Source organism: Artemia sp. Qi Xiang Cuo, chromosome 16, assembly GCF_049724085.1.
Source record: "Artemia sp. Qi Xiang Cuo chromosome 16, ASM4972408v1, whole genome shotgun sequence".
Taxonomy (NCBI): Eukaryota; Metazoa; Arthropoda; class Branchiopoda; order Anostraca; family Artemiidae; genus Artemia; species Artemia sp. Qi Xiang Cuo.
In genome coordinates, this window is record NC_142809.1 from 45,498,402 (window position 1) to 45,518,695 (window position 20,294).

The 20,294-nt window shown below is 35.9% G+C and overlaps 1 protein-coding gene across 1 annotated transcript in view; it reads right to left on the bottom strand.

The window, feature by feature from the left end:
- The window catches only part of Mat89Ba (nucleolar protein 6 Mat89Ba), a 466,793-nt gene that overhangs the window by 434,121 nt on the left and 12,378 nt on the right, over positions 1–20,294 (bottom strand). Inside the window, exons 2-5 of the mRNA XM_089102007.1 lie at positions 9,917–10,078; positions 6,454–6,582; positions 2,554–2,670; positions 646–828 (exon numbers count right to left, since the gene is read on the bottom strand). Of these exons, the coding sequence (XP_088958133.1) occupies positions 646–828; positions 2,554–2,670; positions 6,454–6,582; positions 9,917–10,057 (570 nt within the window). The 5' untranslated portion in view covers positions 10,058–10,078. The remainder of the gene's footprint in view (positions 1–645; positions 829–2,553; positions 2,671–6,453; positions 6,583–9,916; positions 10,079–20,294) is intronic.

Here is a 20,294-nt window from a genome sequence, read left to right on the forward strand (position 1 = left end):
CTACAGTCTGTAGAGTCAAAAAACAACAAATAAATTAAAAAAGTCCTACATTTTATGTAATTAATTACCCTTAAGTGTGTACTTATGCAAAAAAGGATCTTACTTCATGGAAATTTTAAGAGCCCATAACTCCCCGCAAATCAGTAATAGGAAAGCAATCACATAAATTTATACAACATATATCTGACGGGCGTATTTATCAGACTAATTTCACACTCAGTCATTTGATTTCCGATCGTCTCAAGAGAGTGCAAGCATTTTTATGCCTGAAGGCAAATGAGTTTTTCTCATTATAGAGATCCCATGCAGTCAGTAAGTTTTCTTTAAAAGTTGGCAAATTTAGGGGGGGATTTAAGTAGGGGGGAGGGGGAGGAAGGAATTTTGTGTGGCAGAAAGGAGCAAAATATTCTTTCTCTTGTCCTCATATGAGAGTGCACGCTTATTCCATTTTATGCTTTTCCTTTTTATTTTTCCTTTTCCTTTATATTTTATTTTCCCTTTTTATTTCCTTTTTTAAAAGTCTGTCAACCGACAGACTTTTTGCTAGCTTTGTTATAAATCAATTAGCTTAAATAAATCAATTATAAATAAACTAAAATAAATAAAGAGGCCGTCAACCTCACTGGATCAGTATAGAAAACATACCTCTGGAATGGCAATCCCTATATCCACATTAATTACAGGTCTAGTTGTAGCTTTGATTAAATGGGATCCAATAATAGTGACAGTCTTAGGAGGAACGAAGCGAAATTGAGTTTTCTTATCCGGACGTGATTCAAGCAACGGACACACGACGTTCAATTCCCTTAAGTACTCGAATTCCTCCATCTGCAAAGAAAGTTAAAACGTAAAGATTCTGTTTCGATAAACAAAAGCAAATAGGCCAGGCAAAAAAAAAAAATTCAATCCAATAATTAAAACCTATTGACAATTATTATAATCGAATCCGCCGTGAGTTACGGCACGTAGAAATTTGAAAAAATACTGCGTTGCATTTCAGACCACACACAAAATGTAAAACAAAAAGAAGCAATGAGTTTGTGCTAAAAGAAACTTCTTGTACCAAAAGAAGACCACAAGATTATACTAAGAGGGAATGAGTTGCTGGACGTCACACTACTCCCTCTATAGTAATATTCCCAGAATATATTTTATCTTCTCTGACTATAGCCAATTTGTTGAATTCTGAAAAATTAGTGCTCTACTGACAACTAAGCTTTCTTGAATTCTTTAGAAAGTTAAAATCCTGTCGTAAAGTTTATTGACTTCGAGGCTATTGAGACTATCGAGGCTAGTAAAAGACTATTGAGAGACTTATGAATTATTCATTTGGTTTCTGCAGACCACTTAAGGAATTGTCTGCTTCTAATCCTGTTTTGTTGCGTAGATTTTGTGTTTTTAGCATAACCTGACAAAATAGCCTTGCAACTACAATATGCATTTGGACTTAGTGACAAGGATATATGGGTCATTCAGATGCCAAATCATGTAATACTGCCTTTAGCTGTAGCCTACTCAGATTTTACGACAATGCACTGAGCCTCAACCAATTCTTGCTTCCGTAAGAACCGGTGAATAGAATTCACAAAAAAAGTATAGAATAGAATATGCCATAACATAAAATACGGTATAGAAGAAACAGAATATTAAAAAATAACAATGTATCTGTAATACAGAGAGAGTGGCTTGGGAAATTGAGGTGAAATATTTTGCAGTAGTGAAGGAAGCCGGCATTACCTCCTTAAAAAGAGGGTCAGAATAATTCCCCCTCCAAGGAGAAAGTGCCCAATCCCTTCATAGAAACAATACCATACCCTAGATACCACCCCTTAGCCTATAATGTGTGTACGTGGGAGGATCTTTCCATGGAGGATGTTTCCTTGGGGGAAGGGACATTTCTATGAAGGAGGCACTGGATTTTCCAGCATTATTTAAAAAACGGTCAGAAATTAAATAAAAAGACAAGTTTTTTCAACTGAAAGTAAGGAGCAACATTAAAACTTAAAACAAACAGAAATTATTACGTAGGGTAAGACACCCAGTAGTCGGCCACCTGCCTATTCTCGGACAGAATCTTTTATACTATTTTAATAACCAATTTACAATGAGCCGTTTAGGCAGAATTGTCACTTGTTAGTAAATTCAAAAATAGGAGGTTCTGTACAAGTGAAACCATTTGAATTAGTAACCTACTTGTTCAGAAATTCTTCAGAAATTTTTTGATACAAAAATTAAGTTTCTAGGTGGTATAATACAGTAATTAGAGTAGTTTAAATGTCAAAAAGTTTTCAAAGTGATTAAAGTGTCCGACTACTGGGTGTCTTACCCTATAAGAGGGGGTTCGCCCCCTAGTCAATACCTCGCTCTTTACGCTAAAGTTTTTTTTAGTACTTTCAAAAGATTGATTCACGTCAGTATTGACTAAGTTGACTCAACTGTACTGATTTTGACATCCTCAAAAGGTTAAAAGTTCACATAACGATTAAAGTTTAATGTAAATTTCCACTGGCTAAAAGTGTCAATACCAAATAAGCAGAAAAACTTAACGTATACCTTGTGAGGGCCGGACTCTGGAAGCTTTTCAACCACGTCTTTAAAAGCCTGAATCCAGTTCCCAATGAGGCTTTGATGCTTTTCCTTGCCTTTCATTTCAGAGAGCAGCTCTTCAATCTGAAAAAAACATACCTGAGACTTAACCTCTAAGGCTTTAAAAGATATCACTTTTCTTAAGATCTTAGAATTTTCAGTTAGAACGAAAAAAAGACCTTTTTAGGTTTGGGTGAACAAATCGACTGACAAAAAGAATTTTTGAAGGGCAGAGGTATACACAGGCTAATGCCTTATAGGGCATGGGTACCAGAATGTTCAAAAGAGGTTGGGAACTAAAAGCTTTGTGCCGGTGTGTGCTAATTGTTATCTAAAGTATTAGTCTTTCCAACCGAAATTAAGTGAAGGAATTCCCCTACCTCTCCTATTTTCACTTGAAGTCGAATCTTCCACTACTTGAGGGAATTTATTTTTATAGCAGGAGGGAGGAAATTGAAAAAAGTAGATGACAAGTAAATATTTTAAAAATATACAAAATATAGGGTAGATTACTAAAACCATGAGTTTGGGAGGGGGAGGAGACGATCTTGCAATATGTTTTTGATAATACACACTAGATGTATCATCAAAGAGCTCCCTAATGATGATTGACATGATCATTCGATATGACGATGATTGATTAAAAAGGACCGGGTAAAGGAACGTATATATGCAAGATCCATCAACCGGGAACCGTATAATTTGAAGATCCCTTGTTAGATACGAAGTCATTCACGAATACTCACAGTACCGAGTCACCTGAAGCCAACACAGTTGTGCAAGCTCCAACCACACCCCAATTCATTTAACAATTCAGTCTGTAAGTCCTCCCAATAAGTTCATTTCTCTTTAAAATCCTTATTATGACCTCTTACCCCCTTATTCGAGAACGACCTGGTTCTCGTTTGGCCCCAGATAGATGGCCAAAAGCACAATCTTCGGCAATTTTTCGGCAATTCTCCATCCGTAAAAACTTTGCCTAGCCCTCTTAACTTTTTTTCATTACAGTTTTACAAAAATAAATCGAACTGTATTTTTGACCTACTTATTCGAACCGCTTAGATATCAAGTAAAACAAATAAAATTTGAGCTTCATGAGCTTGACATTAAAAGTTCTTGATATTACTACTATTGTTTACAATAAAAACGAAAAGATGCCTTTTTACTTTATCACTAGGTACTTCTTTTTATAACTTGTATTTCCACTTTAAGAGAAAAGAATACTTTCAGTATATACTAGTGATGTTCAATTGATACAAATAAAAATTATTTTCCAGAATTAGATTGTTGTTACTACCAAATAAAATTAAAGAAATAGAATTAAACTAGGCTTTGTCTATTAAGCTATAGAAACAAATCCCATGTAAATCAATTAAGGGGACTCAACCTCCCGTACCTTATTCAAATCAAATAAAAATGTAAATAATTTTTTATTCTGGATTGTACGTTGTATTTCTGTTTGACATCGCTAATCCTTACAATTATCAATACCACTATTATTAATTTGTCGGCGGCGTCACACACGACTGTTTTTGTTTGCTTGTTTTTTTCTAACACCCAAATGTCCATCTTCAGAAAATTAGAGATCCTTCAGTTAGCCAATAAAATTAAACTGAAATTTTTATATTATAGTCAAAAGAAAAGAAAGCCTGAGTAATTCAAATAAGGTGAGGTTAAAAAAAAATCAGGTGAGAAAGCAAGCTTGCTGTAAAGATTCTGTAAATATGTGGCAGAAACAACCAAGAAAATACTTGTCAAAATTTGAAGATAGCCATTTTGTTCAAAATAGTTCAAAGGCAAAATAACTATGCTTCCGGGGTTGAACTCTTATAATAAAAGCAAACAGTTTTCTTTGCAGGAAAAGTTTTGCAGAAATCCACTACTCCTGATCCACTTTTTTAATTATCTATTTTTACGGTAAATGTTCTTGTATTTTGTAATTAATAAAAAAAAATTTTAATTTTTGTAAATTAATTTATAAATCTATTTATTTTTATAAATAAATTAATTTGTTATAATATAATCATTTATCTACTATAAATTATTTATCTATAAATTATTTATTTATCTATAATATAATTAATATAAATAAATTTACCTATTAAATTAATAATTTAAAAAAGGAATTTTAAAGGGGAGGGGGATTAAAAAACCTCTAACCCCTCTTTCCCCGTCTAGATAAAAATCTAGACAACTTCCTTTTGATGATGTTAAATGTTGTATCAGTTTTTGATAATACTATTTTTCCAATAAACAACATCACTACTGTTCATTTGAAGCCACTATCACAGTGGGGTCTCCTTTCACTCGATACAACGATCAGTAATTACTGGGAAAGTTCCATGGTATCTTTATAATAAAATATGATTTTATAATAAAATATGAATTATAATATGATATTATAATTATAATATTAATTATATTTGTTTTTTTTTCTAATATTGCGAACAATGGAATTAACTTTGTTCCTCAATTCTAGTAAACGTTTGCATGTCCTGTCAGGTGTAGGATAAATTACATTATAAAGTTAAAAATTAAATTGAGCATGCCTGCACATATAAAATTGGTGTAAATAATATCGTGGTAGCGAACTGTTAGTAAGGAGCGACTCGGCCCATTAGTAACCGAAACTCTAAAAATCGGAATTTTGATAACAATAGATATATAGATAGAATTGATAACAATAGATATATATATGATAGATAGATAACAATAGATATATATCGAAAGAATTGGCTATCCAAACATATAAAATACGTTAAGTTTTTTGTTAATCATCAAAAGCTACAAGTCTGAGAAATTTTGCCTGATTTTCGAAATAGGGAAAAAAAACATCCCCCCAAAAAATCAAGCAATCTTAATGAAAATTGCACCATCAGATTCAGCATATTAAAGAACCCTGACGTAGAGGTTTCTAGCTCCCATCTACAAAAATGTGGAATTTTGTAGATGGCACCAGGGGATGGCTCATGTATGCACGTTTATTTGTTTTTTTTTAGGAGTCATCGTAACGAACCAATGGTCCGAGAAGGTGGGAAGAGAACTAATTCGAACGAAAATCAAAATTTCTAGCACCCAATTTAAGTTAAAAGACAATTGGAGGGCAACTAGTTCCCCTCTTACGCCCATTTTTTCCACAAAAACATCCGATCATAATTTTAAGATAGTCATTTGATTCAGCATAGTTGAAAGGTCCAGTAGCTGTGCTTTTGGTGATGGCACGACCCTCCATTGTCCCTTGAAAGGGCTGTAAGTTACGCTATTTGCCCATATTGTTCACATATAGTATTTGTTGTTGGGAAATATACAAAAAAATGGGGTAATTTTCTGCGGGGAGGGATAGGATTTCCACGAGGAGAATTTTCCGTGGGGAAGGGAGCTTCCGGGGGGGGGGGGATTTTTCAGGAAAAATGTTACACGCGGGGGAGGAGGGAAGGGGATTTCCTGGCATGATTTGAAAAACGGTCGAAAATCAAATAAAAAAACAGGTTTTTTCAACTGTGTATAAGGAGCAACATTAAAACTTAAAACGAACAGAATTTTTTCTGTATTTATATACAGAAAAAATTATGTTCGTATTCTGTTCGAGGAAGAACAGAACAGGAACCCTAGCTGTTTACTTTAAAATTTTACTTTTTGTCCTGAGTCCTTGGGAAAGACTACACAAAAACAAGGGACGTTGATTTTGGATGAGAATTATTTTTCAAGGACTTTAAGACTTTAGCGTAAAGAACGAGGGTAAAGGAGGGGAAAGCCCCCTCAAATACAAAATAATCTCTGTTCGTTTAAAGTTTTGATATTGCTCCTTACTTACAGTAGGAAAAACTTGTTTTTTCTATTAAATATATAAAATTAAATCAAACATACCTGCAATCGGAAAATATTTGAATGGAATAGACTTTCTGTATCTCTCAACCTGTTCAGTTCATCTGCAGTAGGAGGTTTCTTATAAAGAATCTTTATCTTCTTTTCTTTTGTAGTTTCTATGACATCATACTGGAAGTTAGAGAAGAATGAATAAATGAATTTATCAAGCTGCAATGTAACAAGTTAAAAAAAACTAAGACGAAGCAAAAGAAGAGATATAACAAAAGACGAAAAAACAACACAAGTTGTACACGAAGTTCAGAATAAATACAAGAATCCTACATGAACAGCTAAAAAAAAAAGAAAAATTCACATTAAGGACTTTCAATTAAATGAAAAAAATCAATACTATTGTTCTAGTGAGTCACTGTTGGACGTCTTTATGCTTTTTATTTACTTGTCCATTTGCATAACATTCAGGGGGACTATGTTTTCGGCGCAAGGAGGAGTAGATATTCGGCGAACCCAAAACACATTAGTTCAATTTTTTGTATCTATGTCTGTCGAAATTTTCCAAAATATTGAACAATGCCGAGTATAAAGAATGGCAATGATGTTAGGATCGTCATTTCATAGGAGCCGAAATTTTAGGAGACATATCACACTATCACGATTTGCCCCGTCCCTTGCATCGCAGCAAAAGAAAAAATCACAGGGTGAACTAGGGAATCGAAAGCAGAAGGACATCAGGCCATGTTAAAACATAAAATATCGACATTCTTATCTGCATTGATAAGCGTATTTGCATAGGTATTAATAGCATCTGCATATCTTATTGAAACCCCTTATTGATAGCTGATTTAGAGTAGGGTTATCAATCCACAGACTTAAAACGATACCACCTGTATAAATCTTTTGTATTAAAAGTACTAAATGGCTTCTCAGCTGAATCCCACCGTACTTGCATTGTCAATATCAAAAGAAAAAAAGGAGAATTACACGTCAGGCGCTTAAACTCACGCTCAATAACAGATGGAGAGATTTAAGCAAGAAACTAATCCAAGTCAAATTTCAAACTGATTTTCTCTAAAGGGCTTGGCATACATAGCTGATTTCGGGAACCAATTTCAGCATCAGTGGACAAACGATAGCTGTAAGAGAAATTTGTTGAAAGAAAAATTTATTGCGCGAAATTTTCAAAACAAAGAATCATGGACACAAATAGTCAACTGGAGTTTAATAATAGTTGCATGATTGAGCTCAGCTTAGTTCTCAGTTTAGTTTTCAGCTAAGTAGCGGAGTCTTTCAGCACAGACATCTCTGGCTGGCTATTTACTTGTATCCCAATTTTTTTTGTGACGATGAGGATGAAAATCGGCGCTGATTTTGTAAATCAGCGCCGAAAACTAGAAAATTTTTCAAGCTCAAATCGACGCCGATTTCTTTTGAAATCGTCGCTGATTTGGAAATCAATTCCCAAAATCAGCTACGTGTGCCCAGTCCTTAAGTTAAATTTGCTCTCTACATCCAGAAAAGCATCCAGTATCTAGAAGTATCCGGAAAAGTAAACTCTGCTTCATACTGAGGACACAATCCTGATGTAGCAGGGGCTCATACGGATCAAGATGGAGGGGATAGTGACTGGCGGGCCAATTTCAAAAGCGCAATTAGATTTTTCTTTTTCATCTTTGCAATAGTCTGTTCCATTGTATTTTCCCCGTGAATAGACAAATTATTATCGATTTTTTTTCTTTGGTGACTTATGTATACGGTTTATAATACTGTGCCTTTTTTTTTTTACCACAATCCTTCCAAATATGGAACCAAAACTTTGCTTTACCATGTGATTCCGCAGAAGAATTGTCCCTGGTACGAAGGGTATGAACCTTAGAAAAAAGTGTCTATCATTTATAAGTATTATTTTACCTATCTTTAACGGCATTATTTAATTTTGAGAGCTCTGACAGCTTAGATACCTAATTTTTTGTAAGCTTTTCATAAGAAGAGTTTTTTTTTATGAAGATTCAAATTAAGAAAACACTTAAAATTAGAGGGTGCAGCTGAATAATATGGCTTCATTTTGATATAGAATGCATAAAATTTATTCAAACTGTCAAATATTCACTGAATAAATATTTAATTTAAACCAAAATTATCTTAAACAGTCTTAGAGGTGGATGTGTTGAAACACTGTTTAACAAACAATCTTGCCAGTCCTCTTCGCTGCACATGAAGTAAATAGATAACTGTAAATGCAGATAGTGTCTAAAGAGCAGCCGCTACACAATTCTGTCACACTTTCTAACTCATTTAAAAAACAAAAAACAAATAGAAAGCATTATGCATGAAGCACCAATTATCTTGGGGACACAGACCATTTCTTTTTTTTTTTTCTTTCTTTTCTCAGGACAGGAGGGAACCTTTAGACTTTTCAGATAGGAATAAACTCTACCCTTGCCTTCCCCCTGTCCGAGGAATTAATGATTCATGTGATTTTACTCAATATATGTTTATCTTCTTCTCTAAAAAAAAAAGAAACGAATATACAAAAGTAGGATAAAACATCCCAACTGGACAAACTTTCTTTGGTATTTCAAAGAAAGTAATCGAGCCAAAAGAATAAAGCTCTCAACAATCAGCTCAGGTATCATTTCCTGAAAATATCTAAGATTTAAGTCAGCAAGTTAAACTATTTTCTTTAAGTATTAAATAAGTTTGTCTAGAAAGTGATTTTTTACCCTACCGCTGCCAAAAAAAGTGTGATGATTTCTGTTGTGCTTTATTTTTAGGAAAAAAAGTACGATGTATTGAAACAGGCAGCCACGGAATTGTCAAATCTGTGGAGTGAACATGTTAAAACACCTTCAAGAAAAAGGCACAATGTTATAAAAATCTGTTCAATAAATATTGCACAATGATTAGAATAACTTACATGTTCAAGACTTATTTAAATACCAGTAGGGAAGCCTGTCAGACAACAGCAATGAAAAAGAAAAAAAATGCGGGTTCTGAGTATTCGTTACACTTTTTGTTTCATTCACTGTTATTCCTAGTTGAGTCTGTGTATTATTTGCACTTTTTGTTTCATTCACTGTTATTCCTAGTTGAGTCTGTGCATTCTTTACACTTTTTTTCATTCACTGTTATTCCTAGTTAAGTCTGTGTATTCTTTGGACTTTTTGTTTTTATTGTATTATTTTTGTTTTAGGTTTTTGAGAAAAAACGGAATTTTAGCACTGTTTGTTGATAAAAGCAATTTCAATAACACAACTTTATTGTATCTTACTTTTATAAAAACATATCTGTTTTTCACTTTAGATTTACCTTAATTAACACTGAAAGAGGCAAATCCAGCTAAATAATACTTAGAGATTTTCAGTATCCAATTTGAATAACCAATCAGATTTTAGTGAAATTTTCTGATCGGCTATGAAATTCTATGATAAACTCTGATTAGCTCAAATTAGTGTTAGTTAAATCTTGATTCTAGTATAATCTTATTGTGAATGGGCCTTTAACAAACCTCTGTTGCCTTCCTCTTTTTTACAGGTTGATCAGCATGAATAGGTCCCAAAGAAGCTTCAGTTGTTTCTTCAAAATATACCTGACTTTCTGATTGAATTCCTTCATCAGATGCAACACAGCCAGATTCATCACTTGACATCCTGACGCAATTTTTATGCAACTGTAAATAAAAAAATTAAACTGTATTACAATACAGTTATAGTGATTTTTTGCGGCTAGTTGATAAATAATTTGAAAGCCAAATTGATCTATCATAGATCAAAAAGTCATATCTGATCTTTTTGTAATTTTCACAAAAGAGAAAAAGTAAGGGGTGGAAGTTTTCCTCAGAACAGTTTCTATTGAAGATTGAGCACTGTTTGTAATTAAATTATATATTTTGTTTTGGATTGCAATTATTTTTTTTTAATTATATTTTTCAACTGCAAGTACGGAGCAACATTAAAACTTAATTCAAGCGGATATTATCCTGTATACGAGGGGACCCCCCCCCTTCCTTACCTCTCAATCTTTCTTACTGAAAAAATATAAATGTTTTTATAACTTTAATAAATCAAGTATAATCAATATTTTGATTACTAAATATCAGTATATGTATATTAAACTGACAATGCACATTCATTTGTATCTTTTCAGTTAAGTGCAAATTTTGTTCTGGCCTTGGGAAGCCATAGGGGGTTTGCGCCCAACTTATTTTAATTTCTGCTCGTTTTGAGTTTGACTCGGTTATTTATTGTAATTTCTGTTTGTTTTGGGTTTCATTTATTTATCGATGCTGATTTGTGGTAGGTTAGCGCTTGGTAGATAAATTTATTTTAGTTTTGCTGATTTTTTGTTAAACTGAGCTCTTTACTTTTATTTGAACAGCTGAGTTTGTGGGGACAGTTTTTTTAATTAATTTCTTTTCTCTTTGCATTGACATAGCCTTTTCAGGGAAAATGAAAATAACTCTTTTATTTTTTTTGTTTTTTAAGAATTTTTAGTTTGGCCTGCTATTTGTATGCTGGAGAAAAATTTTTCAGCAATTTTTAACAACATACACCATTTTAAAAATGTGGACACAAATAGTACCGTTTAATTTAGTTTCATACCTCCTTTAGTTGACCTGAAATGAAAAACTTGATACCATTCGCAAAAAAAAATCTGTTCACTTTCTTTGATAGCTTGGATATACTTACGTTATTTTGATTTGGTTAAATTTTAAAAGCAGAAGTAACCCAGAAAGTTTGTACATAATATCCTCAGTCGTTCTTGGGATACTGCTGAGATGCCTTATTGGGAATTAGCATTATCACAGCGTATTTCTGCCTGATATTAAGACAACATATAGTTTTCACTCGTAATGGGCAATTGAGTATGTTGGAGTAGGAGGGGGACTGATTGCTCCCCAGGCACATCTAGCTATTAAGAAGGACGCTAGTACTTTCTACTTTCAGTTGAAAGCGCCCTGGTTAGAGTTCTTTCGGCAACTTCTTTGATTCGCGGAACCCAGTCTTCGACAACAACAAAAATAATTAACGACAATCGTTTCGATCTTTAATATAAAAATGTCAAGCCTTCCAATCACTTTCGACTATTAAAAAGGGCACTAGGCCTTTCGATTTCCAATCGAGTGAGCCCTTTTTGAAACGACAACGCTTTCTATAAACACCTTAAATGCCCCAGGGCATAAACTACAACCCTTACCCTAAGGTCTTTTAGGGTGGTTGTCATCCTCAAAGAGCGAATTTCCAGAACTTTCAACTACGTTAAACAAAATGGCTATCTCAAAATTTTAATTGGATGTGTTTGGGGAAATGGTGGGCATGAGAGGGGCGGTAGTCACTCTCCAATCACTTTCAACTATTAAAAATGGCCCTAGATCTTTCAATTTCAAATCAAATCAGCCCTTTTGAAGTTTTTACGACAAAAGTTTCAATAAAAATCTTAATCTATAACACCTATAAACACCAATCTATAAACACCTTATATGCCCCAGGGCATAAATTACAACCCTTACCCTAAGGTCTGTTAGGGTGGTTGTCATCCTCTAAGACCTAATTTCCAGAAGTGTGAATTACGTTAAACAGTATTGCAATCTCAAAATTTTGATTGGAGGTGTTTGGAGAAATGGTGGGCGTGAGAGGGGTGGTAGTCGCTCTCCAATCACTTTCAACTATTAAAAATGGTCCTAGCACTTTCAATTTCCAAACAAAACAGCCCTGTTGAAGTTGCCACGGAAAAACTTTAAATAAAAATCTTATATGCCCCCAGGGCATAACTTACAACCCTTGACCTGATTGCTGCGGGGGTGTCATTCTCAAAGACCTAATTTCCTGAACTTTCTACTACGTTGAACAAACTGGTTATCTGAAAATTTTGATTGGATGTGTTTGGGGAAATGGTGGGCGTGAGAGGGGGTTAGTTATCCTCCAATCGCTTCTAACTATTAAAATGGGGACTAGTCCTCTCAATTTCCAGTTTAATGAACCCCTTATGAGGTTTTACGACAGCTCTATCTATAAAAACCTTATATGCCCCCAGGGCAGAACTTAAAACCCTAGGGGTTCTGGGGGGGGGGGGTTTGTCATCCTTAAATACATAATTTCCAGAACTTTCAACTACATTGAACAAAATGGCTATCTCTAAATTTCGATTGAATGTTTTTGGGGAGATGGTGGGCGTAAGACTATTAAAAAGGACAATTTCAATTTCCAATCAAATGAGCCCTTTTCGAAATTTCTATAACAACTTTCTATATAAACTTTATATGCCCCCGAGGGCAAAATTTACAACCCTTGCACTGAGGGTTCTGATGGGGTTATCATCCTAAAAGACCTAATTTCAAGAACTTTCAACTACGTTGAGCAAAATGGATATCTCAAAATTTTGATTGGATGTGTTTGGGAAAATTGTGGGCGTGAGAGAGGTGTTAGTCACTCTCCAATCACTTTCAACTATTAAAAAAGGCACTAGCCCTTTCAATTTCCAATTGAATGAGCCCCTTTGAAGTTTCTACGCTTTCAATAAAAACCTTATATGCCCCCAGGGCATAACTTACAATCCTTGCCCTGAGGGCTGCGGGAGGGGTTGTCATCCTTAAAGACTTAATTTCCGTATCTTTCAACTACGTTGAAAAATTTGGCAATCTAAAATATTGATTCGATGTGTTTGAGGAAGAGATGGACGTGAGAGGTGGGTTAGCTGCCCTGCAGTGCCATTCGACTGTTATAAAGAGAGCTAGCCCTTTGAATTTCCAATCGAATGAGCCATTTTTGAAGTTTCTACGACAAAGATTTCAATAAAAACCTTATATGCCCCCAGGGCATAAAATATAACCTTTGCCCTGAAAACTGTGGGGGGAGTGTCCTGCTCAAAGGTATAATTTCCTGAACTTTAAACTGCGTGACACAAAATAACTATCTTTAAACCTGTATTGGATGTGTTTGGGGAAATGGTGGGCGTGGAAATGGGAAATGGAGGGGTGTCAGTCGCTCTCCAATCACTTTCAACTATTAAAAAAGGCACTAGCCCTTTCAATTTCCAATTGAATGAGCCCCTTTGAAGTTTCTACGCTTTCAATAAAAACCTTATATGCCCCAAGGGCATAACTTATACCCTTGCCCTGAAGACTGTAGGGGGAGTGTCCTGCTCAAAGGTATAATTTCCTGAGCTTTGAACGTCGTGGGACAAATTAGCAATCTAAAAACTTTTATTGGATGTGTTTGGGGAAATGGTGGGCGTGGAAGGGGTGTTAGTTGCCTTCCATTCACTTTCGACTATTAAATAGAGCACTAGCCGTTTCTATTTCCAATCGAATGAGCCCTTTTTGAAGTTTATACGACAACACGTTCTATACAAACCTTATATACCCCCAGGGCATAACTTAAAACCCTTGCCCAAGGGTTGTGGGGGAGTGTCCTCCTCAAAAATATATTTTCGATCTGGAAGTCAACTATGCTGAACAAAATGGCTATCTCAAAATTTTGATTGGATGTGTTGGGGGGAATGATGGGCGGGGGGGAGGGGGTAGTTGCCCTCCAATCACTTTCGACTATTAAAAAGGGCACTAGCCCTTTGAATTTCATCGAATGAGCCTTTTTTGAAGTTTCTATGACAACGCCTTCTATAAAAACCTTATATGCCCCCTGGGCATAATTTACCACCCTTGCTCTGAGGGCTTTGTGGGGGGGGGGGGGTGGTCATCCTCAAAGACCTAAGTTCCAGAACTTAAATCTACGCTGAATAAAATGGATATCTCAAAGTTTTGATTAGACGTGTTTGGGGAAAAGGTGGGCGTGAAAGGCGGGTTAATTGCCCTCTAATCACATTCGACTATTAAAAAGGGCATTAGCCCTTTGAATTTCCAATCAAAATGTAAGTTATCAGGGCATAACTTACAACCCTTGCCCTAAGAACAGGGGACTGTCCTCCTCAAAAACATAATTTCTATCTGGAAATCAACTATGCTGAACAAAATGGCTATCTCAAAATTTCTATTGGATGTGTTTCGGGAAACGGTGGCCTTGAAAGGTGTCTTAATTGCCTTCCAGTCACTTTTGAATATTAAAAACGGAACAATTCAGTACAATTTCCAATTGAATGAGTCCTTTTCGAAGTTTCTATGACAACTTCTTTTATACAAAGTGCCCTGCTCTAAAGGAAAAAATTAATAAATGATACATTGTGCCAACAACGTTCTTATGTGCCCTCAGGGCATAACTTAAAACCCTTGCCCAGAGGGTTGTGGGGGAGTGTCCTCCTCTTTACTATGTCCCCGTTTCTTGTCTCGTACTCGAGTGTCCCCGTTCTTTACTTAAGTAGCGCGATCACACTGCCTATGATTTATACAACAGCTTTCTATATAAACCTTATATGCCCCCAGGGCATAACTTACAACCCTTGCAGTGAGGGATCTGAGGGGGGTTATCATCCTAAAAGACCTAATTTCCAGAACGTTCAACTACGTACAACAAAATGGATATCTCAAATTCTGATTGGATGTGTTTTGAAAGATGGTGGGCGTGACAGGGGCGTTAGTCGCCATCAAATCACTTTCAACTATTAAAAAGGCACTAGCCCTTTCAATTTCCAATTGAATGAGCCCTTTTGAAGTTTCTACAACAACACTTTCAATAAAAACTTTGTATGCCCCCAAGGCATAACTTACAACCCTTGCACTGAGGGCTCTAAGGGGGGTTATCATCCTAAAAGACCTAATTTCCAGAACTTTCAACTACGCTGAACAAAATGAACATCACAAAACTTTTATTGGATGTGTTTGGGAAATGGTGGACTTGAGAGGGGCTTTAGTCGCTATCCAATCACTCTCAACTATTAAAAAAGGCACTAGCCCTTTCAATTTCCAATTGAATGAGCGCTTTTGAAGTTTCTATGACAACGCTTTCAATAAAAACTTTATATGCCCCAGTGCATAACTTACAACCCCTGCCTTGATGGCTGTGGGATTGTCATCCTTAAAGACCTAATTTCCAAAACTTTCAACTACGTTGTATAGCAACTAGCATTCAACCGAGCAAGTTCGAAAATTTACCTGTGCTGTATTCCGTGCCAAGTACACTGTGACGTAATCTATTGGATAAACAAACATCTAGCACAATAATTTTGAGACCGTCTAGCCCAATAATTTTGAAAGGGGCAATTAAAGATTATTTTATTATTTTGTGCCTATTGAGGACATTATTTACAACATAATCAATAAGTTGCAGAGAGATTCAAAGGAAGAAGAATTAGTTAGGCAGCTGAAGGAAAGACAATGGCAAGTAAAGTGTCTGGTTCAGATAAAAGAAAGTTGCAGATTCTAACAGCAGGTGATAGAACAATGCGCTCTGATTCAGAAGTGAAGTTCTCAGGCAACAAAAGTGCGGAAGAACAATTAATCATACTGACAAACCAAATAAACCAACTGAAGGTTAAAACAAAACAGTGGACTGACAAAATCGAAAAAGACTTGGACTTAAAAATCAGCCAAGAAGTTAACACCGCTGTCAGCAAACCGAGTGCTGCAAATAAGAGAACAAAACCAGGTGAGTCTACCATCGAAAACATCGAAACCGAAATTTACAATAGTCTGTTACATGATCTTGAAAAAATGGTGAAAGACAAGTTCTGTGAAGTTGACCGGCGTTAAAATCCCTTTAGAAGTCTGTTTCCGATATCGATTTAGCTACTAAGGCTGTGAAAGCGTCAGTCAGTGAAATTAAAGGGACAATAGACAATCACAATGAGACCCTTGCACAAGTGTCGCTAGGTAACCAACTGATATTTTTTGGCCTCAAAGAAGATGTCACAACGAACACTGTTATCAAGGAGAACATAGAAAACAAACTTACGGAAATATGTGCGCAGAAATTTCCGGGCATTCTTTTAGATGCCTCTGATACTGTCTCTGCCCGAAGAACAGGACGCAAAGTGTCAGATCTGCCGAGACTTACTGCAGTGACACTTTCAAACTTTAGAGTTTAGTCGCAGATTCTAAAAAATAGGAAGCAATTCAAGGGCTTTAGAATGTCTGTCACTGAATGCCTAACAAAAACTAAACGTGAGTTATTCGCATACCGTACGCAAAAACTGAAATTGGAGCGAAAAATGTCTGGACCACTGATGGAAATGTTATGGTTAAAACCGGACCCACAAGTGCCCGTAAAGTGTCAAATAATGATGAGATTATCATTTTGAAAAAATATCTTGATACTATAATTGGGGGTGTTTAAAACCAAGAAAGTGCATTGATAATACTATCCATGTATGTATGTACTTTTCAACATTGTTGCGTTTCTACCTTAGTGTTACCATTTCTCTTTCTCTTTCTCATTTCTTTTTCTTATTCTGCTTATGCTTTTCCTGCTCTATTTCCAGCTTATGCCTCTCTTCTTGTTGTGATAGACGGTTGGATTTTTCAGACTAAAAAAAAAAAAAAAAAAAAAAAAAAAAAAAAAAAAAGGGGGGGAGAAGGAACAGATTTTTTTCACGTGAGGGTTGCCCGTTTTTGTCCAAGTCATCATCAGCACACATCATCACGAAATACTACAAACACCGGAACACTCCTGTTATTACTATTTTCCTCCACTATCATTATTTAGTCTTAATTGATGAAAATAAAAAAAATATTGATCTCGATGATGAATGATTTTTCATTCTTAACTGAACAGTCCCTGCTAAAAACCGCATTTATCAATCTACCAGGATGTGATGACGAGTCAGCTACTGATCCCGTGATAGACAGGGTGTATGCCTCGTCCTGCTCATATGCAACACCCCAAGAATATCTTAATGAAATACTTCCTGCAATTGCTAGGAATGATAAATTTAATCTTTTCTGCCATAATGTTCAAGGAATTAAAAACAAATGGGATGATATTCTTACATTCACTACTGAAAAGAAAAATCCGTTTAGTTTAGTTGGTTTAAGTGAAACTTGGCTATCTTCTCAAGACAACGTGTCGCCATACTGTTAGCCCGGTTGTGACGCCAAACCTCGTCTAAATCGTGTAACAAAGTGTTCCGGTGGCATTACATTATTCGTAAATGATTATATCTCTTACAAGCGCCGCGATGACTTGGAGTCAATTTTTAATGGTGTGGTCGAACGTTGTCGATCTGTCAACTCAATAGTCATTGAAATTCTTGGAAAGTCATCTCCAGTAGATTTAATGTGCCTTTTTTATAAGCCACCGCATTTTTCAAGCGGCATTTTCTGTTCGGAAGTTGAGCAGCTTTTGTCGGAGATTAATGAATGGGGTAAAGGTAAAAATACTTGTCTCATGGGCGAATTCAACATCAACTTGCTGACGATTGAGCGTAATGCCAACTTGCGTTCATTCCTTGATACAACTGTATCATCTGGTCTTCTCCCCACTGTATTCTTTCCCACGCGGTATTGTTCAGCTAGAAATACTGCAACACTGATTGACAATATATTCCTTTCCTTTAACCCTCATGCATGTTTTACCTTGCATATTATAACATCTGATGTTTCCGATCACTACCAAGTCATCACGATGGTACCAACAAGGGCAGGCCGGTCCACTAAGTCAGCGTCTAATCGTGTTTTCACGTATCGAAGTTTTTCCCAAAAAAAACATTGATTACTTCACTAACATCCTGAAATCAAATGATTGGTCTGCTGTAACTCAAGCGTCTTCAGCAGATATTGCAGCAAATGCACTCACGAGGTGGCTTAAACAGTTAACAGAACGGTGTTTTCCTCTACGAACAAGTCGGATCAGAAGTGTTCCCAAAACTAGTTGGATGACGAAAGGTCTTGTTCAGTCTACCAAACACAGAAACAGACTGTACCTGAAAGCTTATAATTTTACAACTCCTGAAGCGAGAGAGACATACAAAAAGTACAGAAATACATTAAACGGATTAGTACGTAATGCAAAAAGGTGGTATTATGCAGAGAGAATAAATGAATGTAAGAGTAACTTGAGAAAAGTAGGGGAGGTTGTTAATGAATTTGTCAAAAAAGGAAGAAGGTGGCTATACCTAAAGAAATAATAGATATGCGGGGTGAGACAGTAGCAAGCAAATCTTGTGCTGATGCTTTTAATCAATTTTTTGTTAATCAGACATCTCTACATGCTTCTGGCCCATCTCCTGAACAAACCCACAGTAGAACAATATCAGGTCTTTTTATAGCACCATGTACGAAAGAGGAATTACTAGTGATTATCAGTAAGCTGCCTAATGGCAAAAATCAAGACACCTTTGGGCTGTGCAAATATATCTTGAAGAAGGCCTCTGCAGGTACACACTTGGTCAACCTTTCACTAGCAACCGGAGTTTATCCTAATGTGTTCAAAACTGCCCAAGTCCTTCCCCTCTACAAAAAAAGGAGACAAGAGTCTTATCTCTAATTATCGACCCATATCAATTCTACCGGTTATATCAAAAGTCCTCGAGCAAGTGGTTTACAACAGAGTATATTGATTCCTTGATGTCAACCAGCTACTCTCTCCCTGTCAATACAGGTTTCGGCATTATCATTCAATTTTGCATGCCTTAGTTGATTCAGTTGAATACATATTAAATAGCCAGGATGCTGGAGAAAAGGTACTAGGGATTTTTCTGGATTTCACTAAAACTTTCGACACGGTATGCTATTCAATCCTCCTCACAAAATTACATTCATTTGGAATATATGGTTTTGTTCACGAGTGGTTTTCATTGTACCTGATTGATCGTAATCAGTGTGTAATTGTGGAGGGTAGTGTGTCGCCAGAATTACCGGTAAAATCTGGCGTACCTCAGGGGTCGGTACTTGGACCGTTCTTGTTTATTTTGAATATCAATGACCTGAAAACATGTCTTACTACAAATGCACACCCAGTACTATTCGCTGACGACTCAAATTTCTTCATTGCTGCTGAATCATCCGAGTCTGCTGCAAAAAAGGCCCAAAAAACACTTGACGAAATATCTGACTGGTGTTTTCATACACCAGGTAAATGCTACAAAAAGCTGCATCATAGTCTTCACTTCTGCTCCTTCAAACTCCTCATTGTCTCACAATGTTGCACTGTCAATCAATGGAAATCCCATTCCTCAGACCACAGTCACAAATTTCCTTGGCATATTTGTAGATTCCTCTCTTTTGTTCAAACATCATGTATTCCATCTGTTTTGAACAGTCTCATGGAAGACATCAATGTTACATAGAGCTAGTCTGCTTCTTAGTGTTGACATGATGAATATCCTTTATAATGCTTTTGTCTTCTCCTGTTTGAATTACTGCTGTTCTGTCTGGGGCAATACATTCAAATCTCATCTAAAATCATTAAAGAGATCACAAAACCGTGCAGTTAGGGCCACATATTGTCTCCCCAGGCTATACCCCTCAACAGACCTATACAGAGACACTGGAACAATAGATATAGCAGATATAATCAACATTAGTAATCTGCGTTTAGCACCCTCGGCAATATCGAATAGAATTCCTCAAGGTCTTTTCAGGTGCTTTGAACTTTGTAGCACAATTCATCAAGGAAGAGCTCTCTGCTGCAACAAGTACAATTTTATTCTACCGAGTAGAAGGCTTACAAGGTCTCAACACACTCCATTTTATAGAAGTATTTCTGCATGGAACTCAATTAATGAATCTATTAAATCCATAAAATCATTTCGCACACTCCAAAAGCGATACCTCTCTTACACAGTATTGGATACTGCATGAGTTAATGTCTCAATTTTTCGTTTGTATCTTACCCTCTCACTCTCCTTCTTTGACCCCACCTCGTGTCTATTCTTTCCTTTCTAATTCTTATGTTATCAGCTCTTCTCTTTTCATTTCATAGTGTGATATAAATTTGTTTACCAATTTCTGTGTGACTTGTACAAGCATTGCTTTGAGTCGAAATGTTCATGTTAATTGT